We start from the raw sequence: 14,969 nt of genomic DNA, 5'->3' as shown, positions 1-14,969 counted from the left end.
TTCAAAGGTGCTCTTCTCTATTCAAAAGGATTCACAGCATGTACTCAAGCCCTAGTAAAATTCTTTGTGCCAGCATCTAAACTACATGCTTCACTGCCTGTCTGGGGTTAAGGGATTTGACAGCAGACTTAACTTAAGCAGCCACCTACAGACGCTTTACGCCCAATCATTCTAAATAACGCTTGCATCCCCTATCTTACCGTGGCTACTGGCACAGAGTTAGCCGATGTTTATTTCTTAGATATTGTCATTGCTTGTTTTTGGAGTTTACGTCCCGTAGGCCTTCTGCCTTCACGGGGCATTGCTTTGTTTTGTCAAGATTTTGTCTATTCCATTTATTACTAGAAGCCTAATGATTGTATAATTTCAATAAATACGGATGGAGAGGGATTTAAACCCCCCGTATTTTATACTTCAGTTTTCAGGACCGACTCTTTAAACCGCTCAGACATCCATCCCTTTCTCGACAGGATCATAAGCCATGGAGAATTGACAAAAAAGCTTGCCAAGCTTACAGGTCAAATTGCATGTCTTCAGAGAACAAATAGGCAGGGATGGGGGCTTAATGAATCCTCCCAACTAAAAGGGTTAAGCTAATTGATCATTCAATTTCAAATTGATAGAAACTAAGGTTGGGCGATAACGGACTTGAACCGCTGACTATCTCTGTGTAAACGAGGCACTCTGCCAACTAAGCTAATTCACCTTACTACTTAAGCTATTTGAACAAAGGGGGATAGATTTATCCACCTCGCTTTCATGCCCAAAAGAGTGACCGGCACAGTGAAGATCTCGCTGGTATTACCTGTAGATGGTTTCTTGTTGATTCTTTGTTTTCGGTTCGACGCTACGCTAATGTCCATTTGTTTTTTAACACACACTCTATTGGACGAGCGGAGTGATAAGATCTTGTTTATGAGGCAAGGTAAAAAAGGTTTTCCTTTTGTTTTGCTGCCTATTCTCAAAAGCAAAAGCATAGATTTAACCGACTGTAAATACTTTGAACAACGAGCAATTCCCTTTTTTTTTCTTAGAGGCAGAAAAGGCCTTGAACAAAGAAAAGAGCCAAAAAACAAACCTTAATTACTTTGCACTCAATTAAACAAACACAAGGAGCGGAGCACACTTTGTAATAAAGACTTACATAATCTATCTCATTACTATTACACTGTAGACTTGTCCTTTGCCTTACGGCCTTTATTGGACAAAATTGGCTTTAAACAAAAACGTGAATGAAAAATTGACCATATAACAATAGTATTTAAATAAGAGCCTTGCCTTTGTTGTATCTTCTCGGCCTTTTTCTTTTCCGTTGCCACATTAAGATAGGAGGATTCTGAAAGTCCGACATCCCGCGGAACTGCTACTACTTCTAAAATGAAAGTCCGGATATGGGGTCCTTCTTTAGAGAAATTGAAGCCAATTTTTACGGAAGCAAAAGAAAAAATACTAAACTTTAGCTTTACGGCCCCGGAAACTCTTGAACACCCAGAGTCTCTTTTAGAAAGTGTATGGGAGATTGTCAAAGACGTGGAATCTTCTGGCATAGAAGACGCTTTGCCTTGTGCATTGCCGCTAGTTACAGCCTTCACTTCTGTCCTTGTTTTAAAACCCCTTGTCTCAACATCAGACCCCGTAGGTTCCATTGGGCACTGGGCTAACATGTCTAACCCTGGCCGCTACATAGCAGATTGCCAAATAAGGAGAAAGCTGCATTCATAAGTGGAGATATTGAAACTATATGTATAAACGACTTGTTTTTTAAAACAAAAGGATGCATAATACTTAGAGCTCTGGGTGACAAGAAAAACTTTCAATTTGTTATAAGCCCAAACTATAGATTCAATAAGTTATTATCAATAGCCGCAACCACTGAATAGAAACATTAGACTAAAGGCCCGAACAAAATGAGCCCCTAAGAAGAAAAGAAAAGCCCATATACAGATAATGAAGAACCATATGACTGAATAACTTGAGAAGCCTGTGCCCACATCTTGCAACCATCCATTGATTGTCGTTGAACTTTGTGCTTTGTTTCCTCCAGTAATGTGACTCACTGCTCCCTTTTTCACTTACACTTCCCCATACATCCGATTGCATCTTCCAGTTGAAATGGAATGTAACTATTGAATTGGAGTTGTACATCTAGAACAGCTCCAAGAATACGTGATCCCAAGCAGATACCTAGTAAGTGCCCCCCTTTCGAAGCTATCACAAGGAAAGCGAAACCCGAGATTTGCTTTGTCAAGTATTAGTCAAAAGCTGCGTGCAAAGCAAATAAGATGCCTTTCAATAATATTAGTGCAGTAACATGAATCGTGAATGCGTAGATGTAGTGCACTAAAAAACCTGTGGTGCCTAATGGAATCGGGGCTAAGGCCACCTTGCCGGCCAGTACTACTACTAAGTCGTTTCCACCACAGGCTAAGCTGGTGCCTGCTACCGCATTAGGTGCAGTCAATCCGAGAGCCAAAGTGTAAGTATTCTACTAGATTTACTAGGCAAATATTGGTTGCAAGGACTCCAAAAGACAAGCTAAATTCCATTTCTCTAGACCATAGCATAATGGCACTTGGGTTTTCTCTTCTTTATCTCGTACCTTGTGTTACCTGCCCACTTGGCGATAGTTAAAGCGAAAGTTAGGGTTTTTTTATTTATAGGAAATTTGAGATCCTTGGGAAATCCAAACACCTCAAAGGGCTGAACACAAAACAATTATAAACTGTGGAAACATGGCTTGTAGCTCAGGGGATTAGAGCACGTGGCTATGAGCCACAGTGTCGGGGTTCGAATCCTCCCTCGCCCATCAAAAAAGGTTATGGATACAAGAGAGATGAAACCCAATACAAAAAGTCACCTTTCAATTTATCATGACCTGCAGTCTGCAAGAATCATTCGCTATTGTTCTATTGGTTTCTAAATGGATATATAGATTTGTGCTAACTAGCTAACAAGGTATGCTAATTAGTATATATCATATGCTAATTAGCATACTTTTTATGCTAATTAGAACATTGTGTATGATGGCTAACATGCAATATGATAACTATAAAAAAAGGTATGCTTAAGCATGTTAATTAGCATACCTTTTTTGTAATTAGCATACTTGCATGCTAGCCGTCATACACAATGTTCTAATTAGCATAAAAAGTATGCTAATTAACATATTAAATATGCTAATTAGCATACCCTATATAGTAGTTAGCACACTGTGCACTAATTATCTTATTTAACATGTTGATTAGCATACTTTGTGTTTAATTGGGAAGCTCTATATGCTAGTTAGCTTGCATAGTTTGTAACTAGCATAGAAGGTATGCTTATTAGCATACACAATATGCTAACTAGCATACAAAAAATGCTAACTAGTATTCACAATATGTTAGCTATGATAACTAGCTGTGCTAACTAGCATACACAGTATGCTTACCACCATGACAATGTATGCTAGCTATATCTCTTAGTATGCTAACTAGCATAACTAGGTTTGACAACTACAATACACAATATGCTAGACACCATACCCACTAAGCTAACTAGCATACCTTCTATGCTGACTAGCATACATTCTATGCTAACTAGCATAACTAGGTTTGACAACTACCATACACAATATGCTAGACACCATACCCACTAAGCTAACTAGCATACATAGGGCTAGTGTAGGAATCAAGGCGGGAAAATTGTTCCTTAACATTATCTTACCAGAACTCTCTGTGATTGGAGGTCCTTGCCCTGTGACCTTGCCACACCATTCAGCTGGTATTCTCTATTGGCTGGTGGAAGCTGTACATTCAATCCCTAGGGAGCATGCAGCAACAAAGCAAATTAGGTGATAAGTATGCTCATGTAATTTTTACCATTGCACTGATTTTGTGTACTTCTAGTGGCAGACCACAACCAGTACACATGTTTCTTGTTATCCCATCATGTACCCCTCCTATACACTCTGTAAAAGTGTCCATGTCTATCTTGCATAGGGCAATGGAGATGAAGGAGTCTTGTATCATCCTACTTATCTACATGAGAAGCTGCAATTGACTATCGCAGGAGTGCACTTTTGCTTCCTGCACCTCCACATTAAGCTACAAACCAATCAAAACAGAGGCATGATAAGGGCATAGGATAGTTGTGCACATATTCAAAACATAAGGTTAAATCACAAAAACCATCGGCACTTACATGAAGACAGGTTATGTCAATATCAACAGCAGTGGGGGTATCCTCACTGTGAGGAAAACCCAAACCATCCAGTGTCTTGATCCTTACCTTGATCTCTATTTCTCTCCTTGCATCCACACTGTCAGTGAGGCCTAAACACCGCAATTCATTCTCAACATCATGAAGCTTTTTTCTCATAGCAAGTACTACAGGATTGACCATAACATGGCTTGTTTTCAGAACCCTCGCAGCTTCAAGCTCCTGAGATACTTTTTAGCATCCTACAGCCGATTTCTGAGATGGTCACTTGCACTCATGATGTGCTGCAAATCAAAGAGCCCAAAATATGACAGGCTTGCTGTCACTTTGTGAGAGCTGTTAATAGAGAGGGGTGTTGCCCTGGCAGTAGAAACAACGTTTGGAGCTACTTGGCCAGTGCAATCGTCCTTGGTTTTGCAGAAATCGAATTAATTTCCATGTTGGTGGGGGCCTTCTGGTACACCCTATAGTGCAGTTGAAGTACTCGGGTGGTACGTGTCGCTACGAATGCTACTGCATTTGAAGCGATATTTGTTACGATCCTTTGCCTCTCTCAATACACTGAACCACTCCAAATCTGTAATCTGCTCCTAGTTCACCAATCTGGGGTCGACACCGTCCATGGAGAGGCCATGGACAACATTAAACTCTTTTGTTGTTACACAAAAATTTTCCTACAGTGGGATGTTCAGCTTGGGAGCTTTCCATTAGCCTACACACCACACATGATTATAAGATTAAAACCTTACAAAACCCTACTAGAATATGGCTGTCAAGTAATTTCTACATAGGCAATTGCGAGGGCTCTCCTTAGATGCAATCATCTAAGCATGCACCTTGAATGCCTAAGGCAATGCACAAGCACCTGATCAGTGCGAGAGAATCCACAACTAGATTGCAGCCATGGGCTACTGCAAAAACAAGCATATAAGTTGAATGCATAGTCCTTTGTGTTGATTGCAGCATATGCTTAGCTACACAATTTTCTCATGGGTGAGAGGATTCACTAACACATTAGTAGTCGCGGCATGTTGGAGAAATGTGTCTTGGTTTGCTTGATTTACAACTTCCAAATGTGGCCCCCTCATTGAAGAGAGAGAGAGAGAGAGAGAGAGAGAGAGAGAGAGTACGTGAGTCCTACTTCCCCTTCCCTGCATGCATGTACTTTGACATTGGGGATCCTTGGGAATTAGAAGCCTTCAATATTTTGCAGGTGGAGGAAAGCAACAAAACCTTTGCCCCTCGACTTCCTTCTTGGTGGAGTACTGTCAAGATTGCTGTCGGAGGTCACTGGCTCCAGTGGTGAGCTATCCTCTAATTGGGCTGACTGCTAGCCTCTGACTACAAACCTGCTTGTAGCTCGTAATCGCCTTCCTCCCTCTCTCTGACCTGTGGTCCCTGCGCCGTGCTTCTTTCCATGCTTCATGACTACACCACTACCTCAACGTAACGACTGAGCTTAACTGTTAGAGATTTTAAAAATATGACAATTCATTTTTTTGAAGCCCAAGTATTACACTTTGTATAGTTCATGATGGTGGCCCACACACTTGAAAAAACATGACTGTCCTATCAATGTGTTATGCTTACAAGATGTGCTTGTTGGCATATGTTAACTAGCACAAAAAGCGCAACACATTAACATGCTTTCACCCATAAGTGCACTTACATCAAAAATGTATCGCACGCGTTCAATTTTGTGTTCCTCCTTACCGCCAACGCTCCTTTGTCACTCTCTTGCCGCCAACATATGCTTGTCACCAATGTTTGACTATCAAAATGGCCTCCTCCGTGTGTGTTTGTGTGTGTGTGTGTGTGTGTGTGTGTGTGAGAGAGAGAGAGAGAGAGAGAGAGAGAGAAAGTACTAATGTGTTTGTGTGTGTGTTTGTGTGTTTGTGTGTTTGTGTGTGTGTGTGTGTGTGTGTGTGTGTGTGTGTGTGTGTGTGTGTGTGAGAGAGAGAGAGAGAGAGAGAGAGAGAAAGTACTAATGTTTTATGGAGATGGAGAAGAAGAGAAAAGCATAGACGAAGCGAAGAAGATGTGAAAAGGGTTAGGGTAAAAATATCCAACCCAGCCCGATCATATATTTATCATTTTTAATCAATAATTTCCACATTGTTTGCCACGATGGTTGCCACGTGTATACCCTAGGGTGTGTTTTTGTCAAAAAATTCATCACTTCCCCCTTCTTCTGCCGACCTGCTTCCTCCACTTCTTTTAGGAAGAATCTCATAGTTGATGCAAAATCATTCTCATTTTAAGCTCTTGTTCCCCTTCCCTCCCTCCCCTCTCGTATTTTGAAGATGCAAGTGCCAACGTGGGACGAACACAACCCAGACAATGCGGTGGAGCGTGATCGATGGTTGAACGACAGGTTGTTGTATCCATGCGAGCATTGCAAAAGGGCCATTCCTAGGCTTTGACGAGTCTGTTTGAAGCATGTCAAGGTCTATGGAATGTGGGACAATCCACGAACGCGAATAACCGATCTTCGTGAGATTTCTCACATGGATACTGCTCCTATTTAGAGTGTGTGGGAGGAGGCTCTTGAGCGAGAAAATCGGAGAGACAATTGCAAGAGAACAGTTTTGCCCCTCCACAAACAATGGGCAAAAGTTTGAGATCTAGTGCAGGTGATTATGGGGAGGAGGAGATGACAAATCTACCGCACCAAATGGAGGAGGATACATTTATGGAGAATTTGGTTGCTGAGCTTCTCGCTCGCGAGGAGGGTCCATGTGAGGACAACGATTGTGGATGCAAAGAGACTGCACAAAAGGAGGAGGATACTCTTTTGGCTGCAAGCAAGACACCTATATATCCCGGAGCTTTGTTCTCTATTCTTCGTGCTTCTTAGAGATTTTGAATCCATAGGTCATGTGTGCAATGATAAATACAAGCATTGATCGTCTTTTAAGGTTAACTAAACATAGATTTTTACATCCTATTTTCAAAGCTAATGGGTAAATAAACTTTGCAACTAATGGTTAAATAAACTTTGATTTTTGTAGCATGTTATCAAAGCTACTTCCAAAGGGTCATAGGATGCCACAAGAAAGATGCAGTGCTTGTAAATGTGTTAATGTGCCAGGCATGGACTACAAAAAGATACATGTGTGTGTTAATGATTGCATTCTCTTCCACAACGAGTATGATCGGTTGGAGAAATGTCCAAAGTGTGGTGAAGAGAGATACAAAGACCTTCCCATCAAACCAGAGGAAACAAACAAGACTCACCTGGTACCAAGAAAAGGTTTACGACATTTTCTCCTCACCCTCGTATCCAATACATGTTCAAGACTACGACCTTCAACAAACTCCTTACATGGCATGCCGGTAGTCGCTCTATGGATGGTATAATGCGTGTCCCAGCAGATTCACGATCATGGAAACACATTGAGGATAAATGGCTTGTGTTCAAAGGAGACCCACAATATATTCGTTTGGGCTTTGCAAGTGACGGTGTCAAATTTCGGCACCAACAGTACATCATTGAGCACATGGCGAGTTGTCCTGATCAATTACAACATCCCCCATTCAAAGAGCAACAAGAAAGGCTACATCATGCTATCTTTATTGATACCCAAAAAGTACAAAGTCAAAAACTCGGATGTGTATCTATCCCCTCTTATTGGTGAGATAAAAGAGCTATGGACCAATATCCCTGTCCACGATGTGTCTCTACCACCAACGGAGCATCAAACCCATACTTCAAGGCATACTCATGTGGACTATGCATGACTTTTTGGGTCTTGGAGAGGTCTTAGGTAACCATACATGTAGCTCTCAATTATGGGTTATTGTTAACTAAGAGTTATTACTAATTATGAATATAATGTACTATCAACAGGTTTGTCTACACCCGGACAAGAATTGTGCTCTATTTGTGGTCCCTCTCTTGTCACAGAGCATCCATCACACCTCCCTGACAGCCACCCAAGCGTATGAGACGATGTTCTGTGGTTTTTGAGTTGCCTTACTGGACCAATTTGAAGGTCCAGCATTTGCTAGATCCAATGCACATATTCAAAAATTTAAGCCAAATGATCTGGGACATCATAGGCAAGAGCGACAGTGTTGGCATTAGGGAGGACATGAAACATCAACGTAGATTGCCAGCATTAGCAATGTTAGTGATCGAAGACAACGGGAAGTATCGTCTTCCAAAGGCACCATGAATCCTATCAAACACTGACCAGATCAAAGTGGAAGAAGTTATTGCTTCCATCCGAACACCTACAGGTTACATGTGGTCTTTAAAGGGAGATTCTCGAAGACAAAGAAAGGGGATGGACCCCTATTACACGGGTTGAAATCCCACGATTGGCACAAAATGCTCCAGATGATTCTCCAGCCTTTACACTTTATCTTACTTGTTGCTACTCTAATGTTATTACTTTTGAAAACACTATGCAATTCATCTTACCATCGAGCATTAGTGGATGCAAAATCAAGAAATTACCTGATGCTATATATAAGATGGGAGATCTTGACAGGTGGGTGAGATCTAAGGAGATTGAAGCCACATCCATACCAACTCCAAGATTGTTAGCTAAAGAAGCAGTTGTTCTCATTGAAGAGAGCTTTCCTAGGTCCATACTAGTGATCCAACTCCATCTTATATTGCATCTTGTGGATGAGGTAGATATTTGTGGAGTGGTCCATCCCTGTTGGATGTTCTTCCTTGAGCATTTTCTTAATACACTCAAGGACTTTGTGAGGCTATGCTCATAGCCATAGGCCAGCATGGCCGAAGGATGGATTGTCCAAGAGTTGTTTGTGTACATCTCTGAGTACCTGGATACAGTGGATGAAACGATACCACGTTCATGGACTCATAAAGAAGATCCAATGATGCACTCTCATTTGCCAAATGGGAAGGGAAAGAAAAAGCACACCATGGAAAGGCACAAAAATGATTCAATAAACAACTACCTTTTTCTTAATGCACCAGTGATGCAAAAGTGGGTAGATCTATATACATAAATTGAAATGAAAGTGTGAAGAAGATTGAGAAGTGTATAGGGAAATACACTCTCGCAGAAGAAATTGCAATGTGGTTTACCCATCGTACCTTGCCATGTTTCCAAAACTTATAAGGCCCGATTGGTTACATGAACAAATGACTAAAGCTAAAGCTGATGGTGAGCATGTTAGCAATGAGGAGTGGGAGTATGTGTGAGGTTGTCTACCAAAGGTAATGGCTAATCAAACTCATTATGCACAATATAAAGTATTAGTATATAGCTACCTATACTCAAGCTTGTTCTACTTTCAACAGGCAACAATGTTCAACTCAATGTGGCATGAAGGAAGGCACTTTTGAATTGATAATGTAGACAAAAAATGAACAACAAATGATAGTAGAGTGATGGGCAATTTTAATGCACAAACTCCAAACGATATGGAAAATAGATATTGTGAAGTTATCCAAAGAATCTACCAAGTAAATTTTTGGACTTTTCAAAAGTATGTGCTCGATGTGAAGTGGTTTGCTTGCATCTCATCTAGACATGCAAGCGGTATCTACATGGGGGACTCTACGAGATTCGATATGGGCAGCACAAGTGATATCTACATCTCTCCAGAAAGTTATGAGCAAGTGATCTATCTTCCAAGTATTTACGAACGAAGGTATTGGTTTGTCATACAAGTCACACTAAGAGCAAGATGTATACTAGATGACGTAGCAAACATAGGAACCATTGTGGATGAACACAACGATGATGAAGCAAAAATAGAAGGTGAAGAACTTTCGGCACGACCACTTGACGAAGCGAATGCGAATGATGTCGATGAAGAAGAGCAAACTTACATGGAAGATGAAGAAGAGGATGAAGAGCTAGAAGAAGAGAATGATGATGAGGATGATTGTACATCTCTCCAAAAAGTTGTGAGCAAGTGATCTATCTTCCAAGTATTTACAAACAAAGGTATTGGTTTGTCATACAAGTCACACCCAGAGCAACATGTATACAAGATGATGCAGCGAACATAGGAACCACTGTGAATGAACACAACAATGATGATGAAGTAGAAATAGAAGGTGAAGAACTTCTAGCACAATCGCTTGACGAAGCAAGTGAGAATGATGTCAATGAAGAAGAGCAAACCTACATAGAAGATGAAGAAGAGGTTGAAGAGCTAGAAGAAGAGAATGATGATGAGGATGATCGTTTTGATCCCTATGCTGATTTTGATAAATTGGGACTCCACATAGACCGCGTCATGGCTATGGAACTAGCAGATGCTGATGTAGTGGATGATCAATTAAGGCCATGTTTTAATGAATCGTAATGAGGATGTTGTAGCTAATGTCGATCACTTACTTTTGTGAATGCTTTTTTAATGATCTTCTGCTAGCATATACATTGTAGCACATTTGTTTGATCTCTCTCTCTCTCTCTCTCTCTCTCTCTCTCTCTCTCTCTCTCTCTCTCTCTCTCTCTCTCTCTCTCTCTCTCTCTCTCTCTCTCTCTCTGGCTCGTTCGTTTGTAGACGTGAGGAGCAACAACAAGGCGAGGTGAGGTGAGGTGAGGTGGTCTTTGCAGAGGGATGAATTCCCTAGAACGTAAGTGTCATAATAATCAATATCTAATTCTCCTAAATGATTTTCTCATATTAAACTGATCATTTAATGTGGGGAAGTGCCAAGGGAGAAAAAGCTAGAATATTGGTTAAGTTAGCAGACCGGCCACAGTAGGGATCCAAAGGAGGGAAAATAGGGATCCAAAGGGGGGGCCATCTGCAAAAGATCCATGTGAAACAACGGGCTAAAAAGACCCTAGGGTTCAGCCCATTAAGACTTCCAAAATGCTAAGGTTCCAAAATTCAAAGGTTGTGTCCAAAGGTCAACCTTAGGGAAAATTGGATGCTTAGTGTGTGTCCAAAAAGTCTTTCTACATCCCTACATGGGAGGGGGCGAGCCCCAAAGCTAGGGGATGAGAGAGAAAGCCACACACACACACACAGGCTCCCTTTACACAAAGGGAATGAGGGACACATGGCAGCTCCCTAGGCCAGATGCCCACAAGGTGTGCCCAATTCCTATTGGAAGACCCTTGAAGTGGACCAATGAGAATTAAGCTAGAGTAAATCTAGTTTAATTAATTTAAAAACATTTAATAAAAGAAACCAATAAGAATTAAGTGTCCTAGAAGACTATTGGGCAGTCTCCCAAGGGGTCCAATGAGCATTCAGGAGCCCCATGGCTTGCCTGATTCCTATTGGCCAGGAGGCAAAGGGGTCCAATGAGAGTTTAGTTTAATTATTTAATTATCTAAAGCTCTCACAAAAGGGGAAAGGGGGACACATGTCAGAAGGCTATCACTTATGCTGCTTAATCCCTATTGGCTTGACCTGGGGAGGTCCAATGAGGCAAAAGCCAGACTAACATAGCAGCTAGGGCTCGCCCAAGAGAGGGAGGGGGCTGATTTTTGCTTGGCATTGACACACACACTCTCACACTTGACCATGTGTGAAGGGAAAATACTCTATCTCCTCCCAAGCTTTAATGGAGAGCTCATCACCTACTCCAAGCTTGTGAGATAGAAGCCTACATCAACACTCTCTTGGCATGTGGATGCAAATCCAACCAAGAGCCAAGCTCAAATGCATGCTCATCTTCTCTACCAAGCTAATTATCAAGCTAAGCTATGCTAATATGAGTGATTATGTGAGGAGATGTACTTCTTTCTCGTAAGATACTTCTTTTTCCTCTCAATCTACTCTCATACCCTGCTAGCTCTCACCATCTTCGAAGGTGTGTGAGGTCTTGGGTCTGAGAACGGGGATAATTCAAGTTGTGTTTGATTAAGTGTTTTGCTTGGTGTATGAAGCTTCCATCTTCATTGCACTAGCTAGTCTTGAAGGAACACAAAGAATTGTATTGTACAATGTCTCTCTTGATGGGAGAAACCATAATACAAAGCCTTTTGGAGGGGGGACCGGCTCCATGCCAATCCGGTCCTCAACTGTTGTCAATAGCTTAATTGCTCTCTCTTTTGAAAGTATTGTCGATGCTATCTAACTAGGTGTTGTGCTTTTTGTTGCTCTCTCTCCACCCAAGCACTCTTGTAATTCTCATTAGGAATCAACTCTAATGAAATGCTCACTATGTTCATGCTAATTTCCGCTACACATAAGATTTTAGGCCATTAAATGTTACATTGGTATCAGAGCTCAAGGTTTCTCTTTTCTTGCTCAAGAAGGGAGGTCCTCAAGCTAGCTACAAATGGTTGGTATTATTAATTGCCTGTGAGTAAGTAGAATAGGGATTTTTCAGCCTTGCAGTGCGCCTGCCTTTGTGCAGTTAACGGGGCATCACCGTCGAGAGCTATGGTCTTAATAGTGGAGTCCTACGGGGCTTGCCTACGGCTTAACCACTATTGAGCTATTAGAAGCTTGACAGGAGCCGGTGCTGTTTTGGTGTCAAAAGACCCTCTCTTCTATTCCTTGCAATTAATGGTATTCGAGCCGCGGGTACAGTAGCTTGAGTGCTTTTTCTAAAGGGGTAAAGAGGAGTAGCAACTAGGGCTTGAAGTGCCAAAGTACACCTAAAAAGTTTACACCTAAAAGTTGTTAGAATGGCTGACAATAGTAAAGAGAGTGAAATTAATGTTGATAACTTTGATTTTGCTCATGAGCAAGCTACTAATGATGCTTCAATGCTTGCTAATTATCTTGTTTCTAGGCTTCAACAAGCCATGGGCAATCCATCTCTCCAAAGTGAAGTGCAACGGCAGCTCCGTGCTCACGGGATTCTCCAAGCTCATCACCATGACGAGAGAACACCTAGGAAGCCTCCTTGTGAGACTACCAAAAGAGGTCTCTCTCCGATTCGGGAAGAAGAAGAGAATCCATATGAAGGGCTCAAGAACTTACTTCTTGATGATGCATCTCCTTCCCAAAGGAGAACTCAAGAGCCCCCACCGAAGGAACGAGAAAGAAGCGAGTCTCCCGCCACCTCGGCGGAGATGGCTCCACGAAGACGGCGGGCTAAACGCTCTCCATCACCACCAAAGCGGAGAAGACCATCACACTTTTCTCCACGCCATAATTCAAAGAGGGATGATAAAAAGCAAGAGAAGAAAAAGGCGAGAAAGAGGACACCCTCTTCTCCATCTTCTTTATCCTCTTCCTCTTATGAAAGCTATGGTGAAGACGACAAAGATCAAGACAAGAAAAAGGCGAGAAAGAGGTCACCCTCTTCTCCACCTTCTTCAAATTCTTCATCTTCTGAAGAAAGTGATGGTGCAACTTTTGAACCATCAAAAAGAAGAGGCCATAGGAAATCCTATGCCGCATGGAAGAGGTCGTCCAAGCTGAAGAAATTCAAAGAGGGAGGGAAGAGCATCTCTTTCCTTACCTATGATGGCACCTTCGGTGCTACAGATAAAGTTTTGGCCTTTATCCAGCAATTCGATGCGGCGTTTGGAGATGAGGACTTCACGGAGTCCTCTAAGCTACGCCATGTAGCTATGCACTTTCAAAAGTCCGCCAGACAATGGTGGTCTAGCCTACGAGCCAACGGTGAAGCTCCACGAACATGGAAGGCTTTAAGAGCTTCCATTATGAAGCAGTTTTTGGCCACCGATGCCAAAGACAAAGTACTCACCGAATGGCGAAGTTTAAAGCTCTCTCCCAATGAATCCATCCACAAATATGTAGACAAGTTTTGGGACCTACAACTCAAAGCCACTGTCTTCAAAAAGTTGGATTTTGGAGAGCAAAAGCAACAATTTTGTGCGGGCTTAACCGAAGAAATGGCGGAGTATGTCAACTCCCAAAGGCCACGTACCATATCGGCGGTAATACACCATACTATGGTGGCCTCGCGAATCAATTTCCAAACGGGGGGTAAAAGAAATAATAAGCCCCCGGAAAACAAAGGTTCCAATGAGCCTAAGGGGAAGGACAATGTCCAAAAGTCTCCTAAGGGCAATTCCAACAAAGCTAAAGAGAAGGGAGTTTACAAAGGAAAGAATAAACTCTCTCCTGAAGAGCTTGAGCGTTATCGTAAAGATAACCGGTGTTTCAAGTGCGGCGAACAAGGGCATGCGTACCGCGCTTGTCCCCAAAAGAACAACCGCCAAGATCCTCCTAGAGCTTCTTTGGTTGAAATCCAAGAGGAGGAGATTCACCAAACTCACCACAAAGGATCTCCTCTATGCCATGCTTGGGGAAAGGTAAGAGAACATGATGCTTTTATTCTCTTTGACCCTGGTTCTACTCACAATTTTATATCTATGGAGTTAGCCACCAAGCTAGGCATACAATCCTACGAGATGGGAGATATCCTACCCGCAGACAGTGCCTTCAAGGGGCAAGAAGCTTCAGTCACTCCCTTAATCGGGAAATTGAGGCTTCATGTCCAAGGCTATGTGGACAAAGAGGACTTCTTTATCTCTCCTCTCAAGCATGAGGATGTAATCCTAGGGGCACCATGGTTTGACCGTTTGGCTGCCCATGTTAAATTTCCTGAAAGGAGAATCTCCTTTAAGTTCAGGGAAAAGGACATGTATATAGATGCTAGGGAGATGGGTAACACCATCCCCATTGTACATACACCAGCTTTCAACAAGTCAATAAAGAGCTCTATTTCCGTGTACATGATTTTTGTTAAAGATTCTCAAAATGAACCTAATGCTTTAGCAAAAGAAAATAAAAGCAACCAAAAGAAATTAGAGTTATCCAATTTTCTCAAGGGGTTTCAAGATGTCTTTATTGACGACATCCCTTGTGAGCTACCTCCTAAACGAGGTAATGAC

General features: G+C 41.9%; 1 protein-coding gene across 1 annotated transcript; it reads left to right on the top strand.

The window, feature by feature from the left end:
* Positions 1 to 9,754: 9,754 nt before the first annotated feature.
* On the top strand, positions 9,755 to 10,497 carry LOC147439928 (uncharacterized). The gene is made up of 2 exons (XM_086484087.1): positions 9,755 to 9,834; positions 10,134 to 10,497. Exons 1-2 carry the CDS (start codon positions 9,755 to 9,757, stop codon positions 10,495 to 10,497), a joined length of 444 nt encoding a protein of 147 aa, XP_086340213.1.
* The last annotated feature ends 4,472 nt before the right edge of the window (positions 10,498 to 14,969 follow it).

This window comes from Adiantum capillus-veneris, chromosome 16 (assembly GCF_014529385.1).
Source record: "Adiantum capillus-veneris isolate H3 chromosome 16, ASM1452938v2, whole genome shotgun sequence".
In the NCBI taxonomy this organism is placed as follows: Eukaryota; Viridiplantae; Streptophyta; class Polypodiopsida; order Polypodiales; family Pteridaceae; genus Adiantum; species Adiantum capillus-veneris.
Note: the sequence above shows the minus strand (reverse complement) of the source record. Positions and strands in the feature narration are given on the sequence as shown.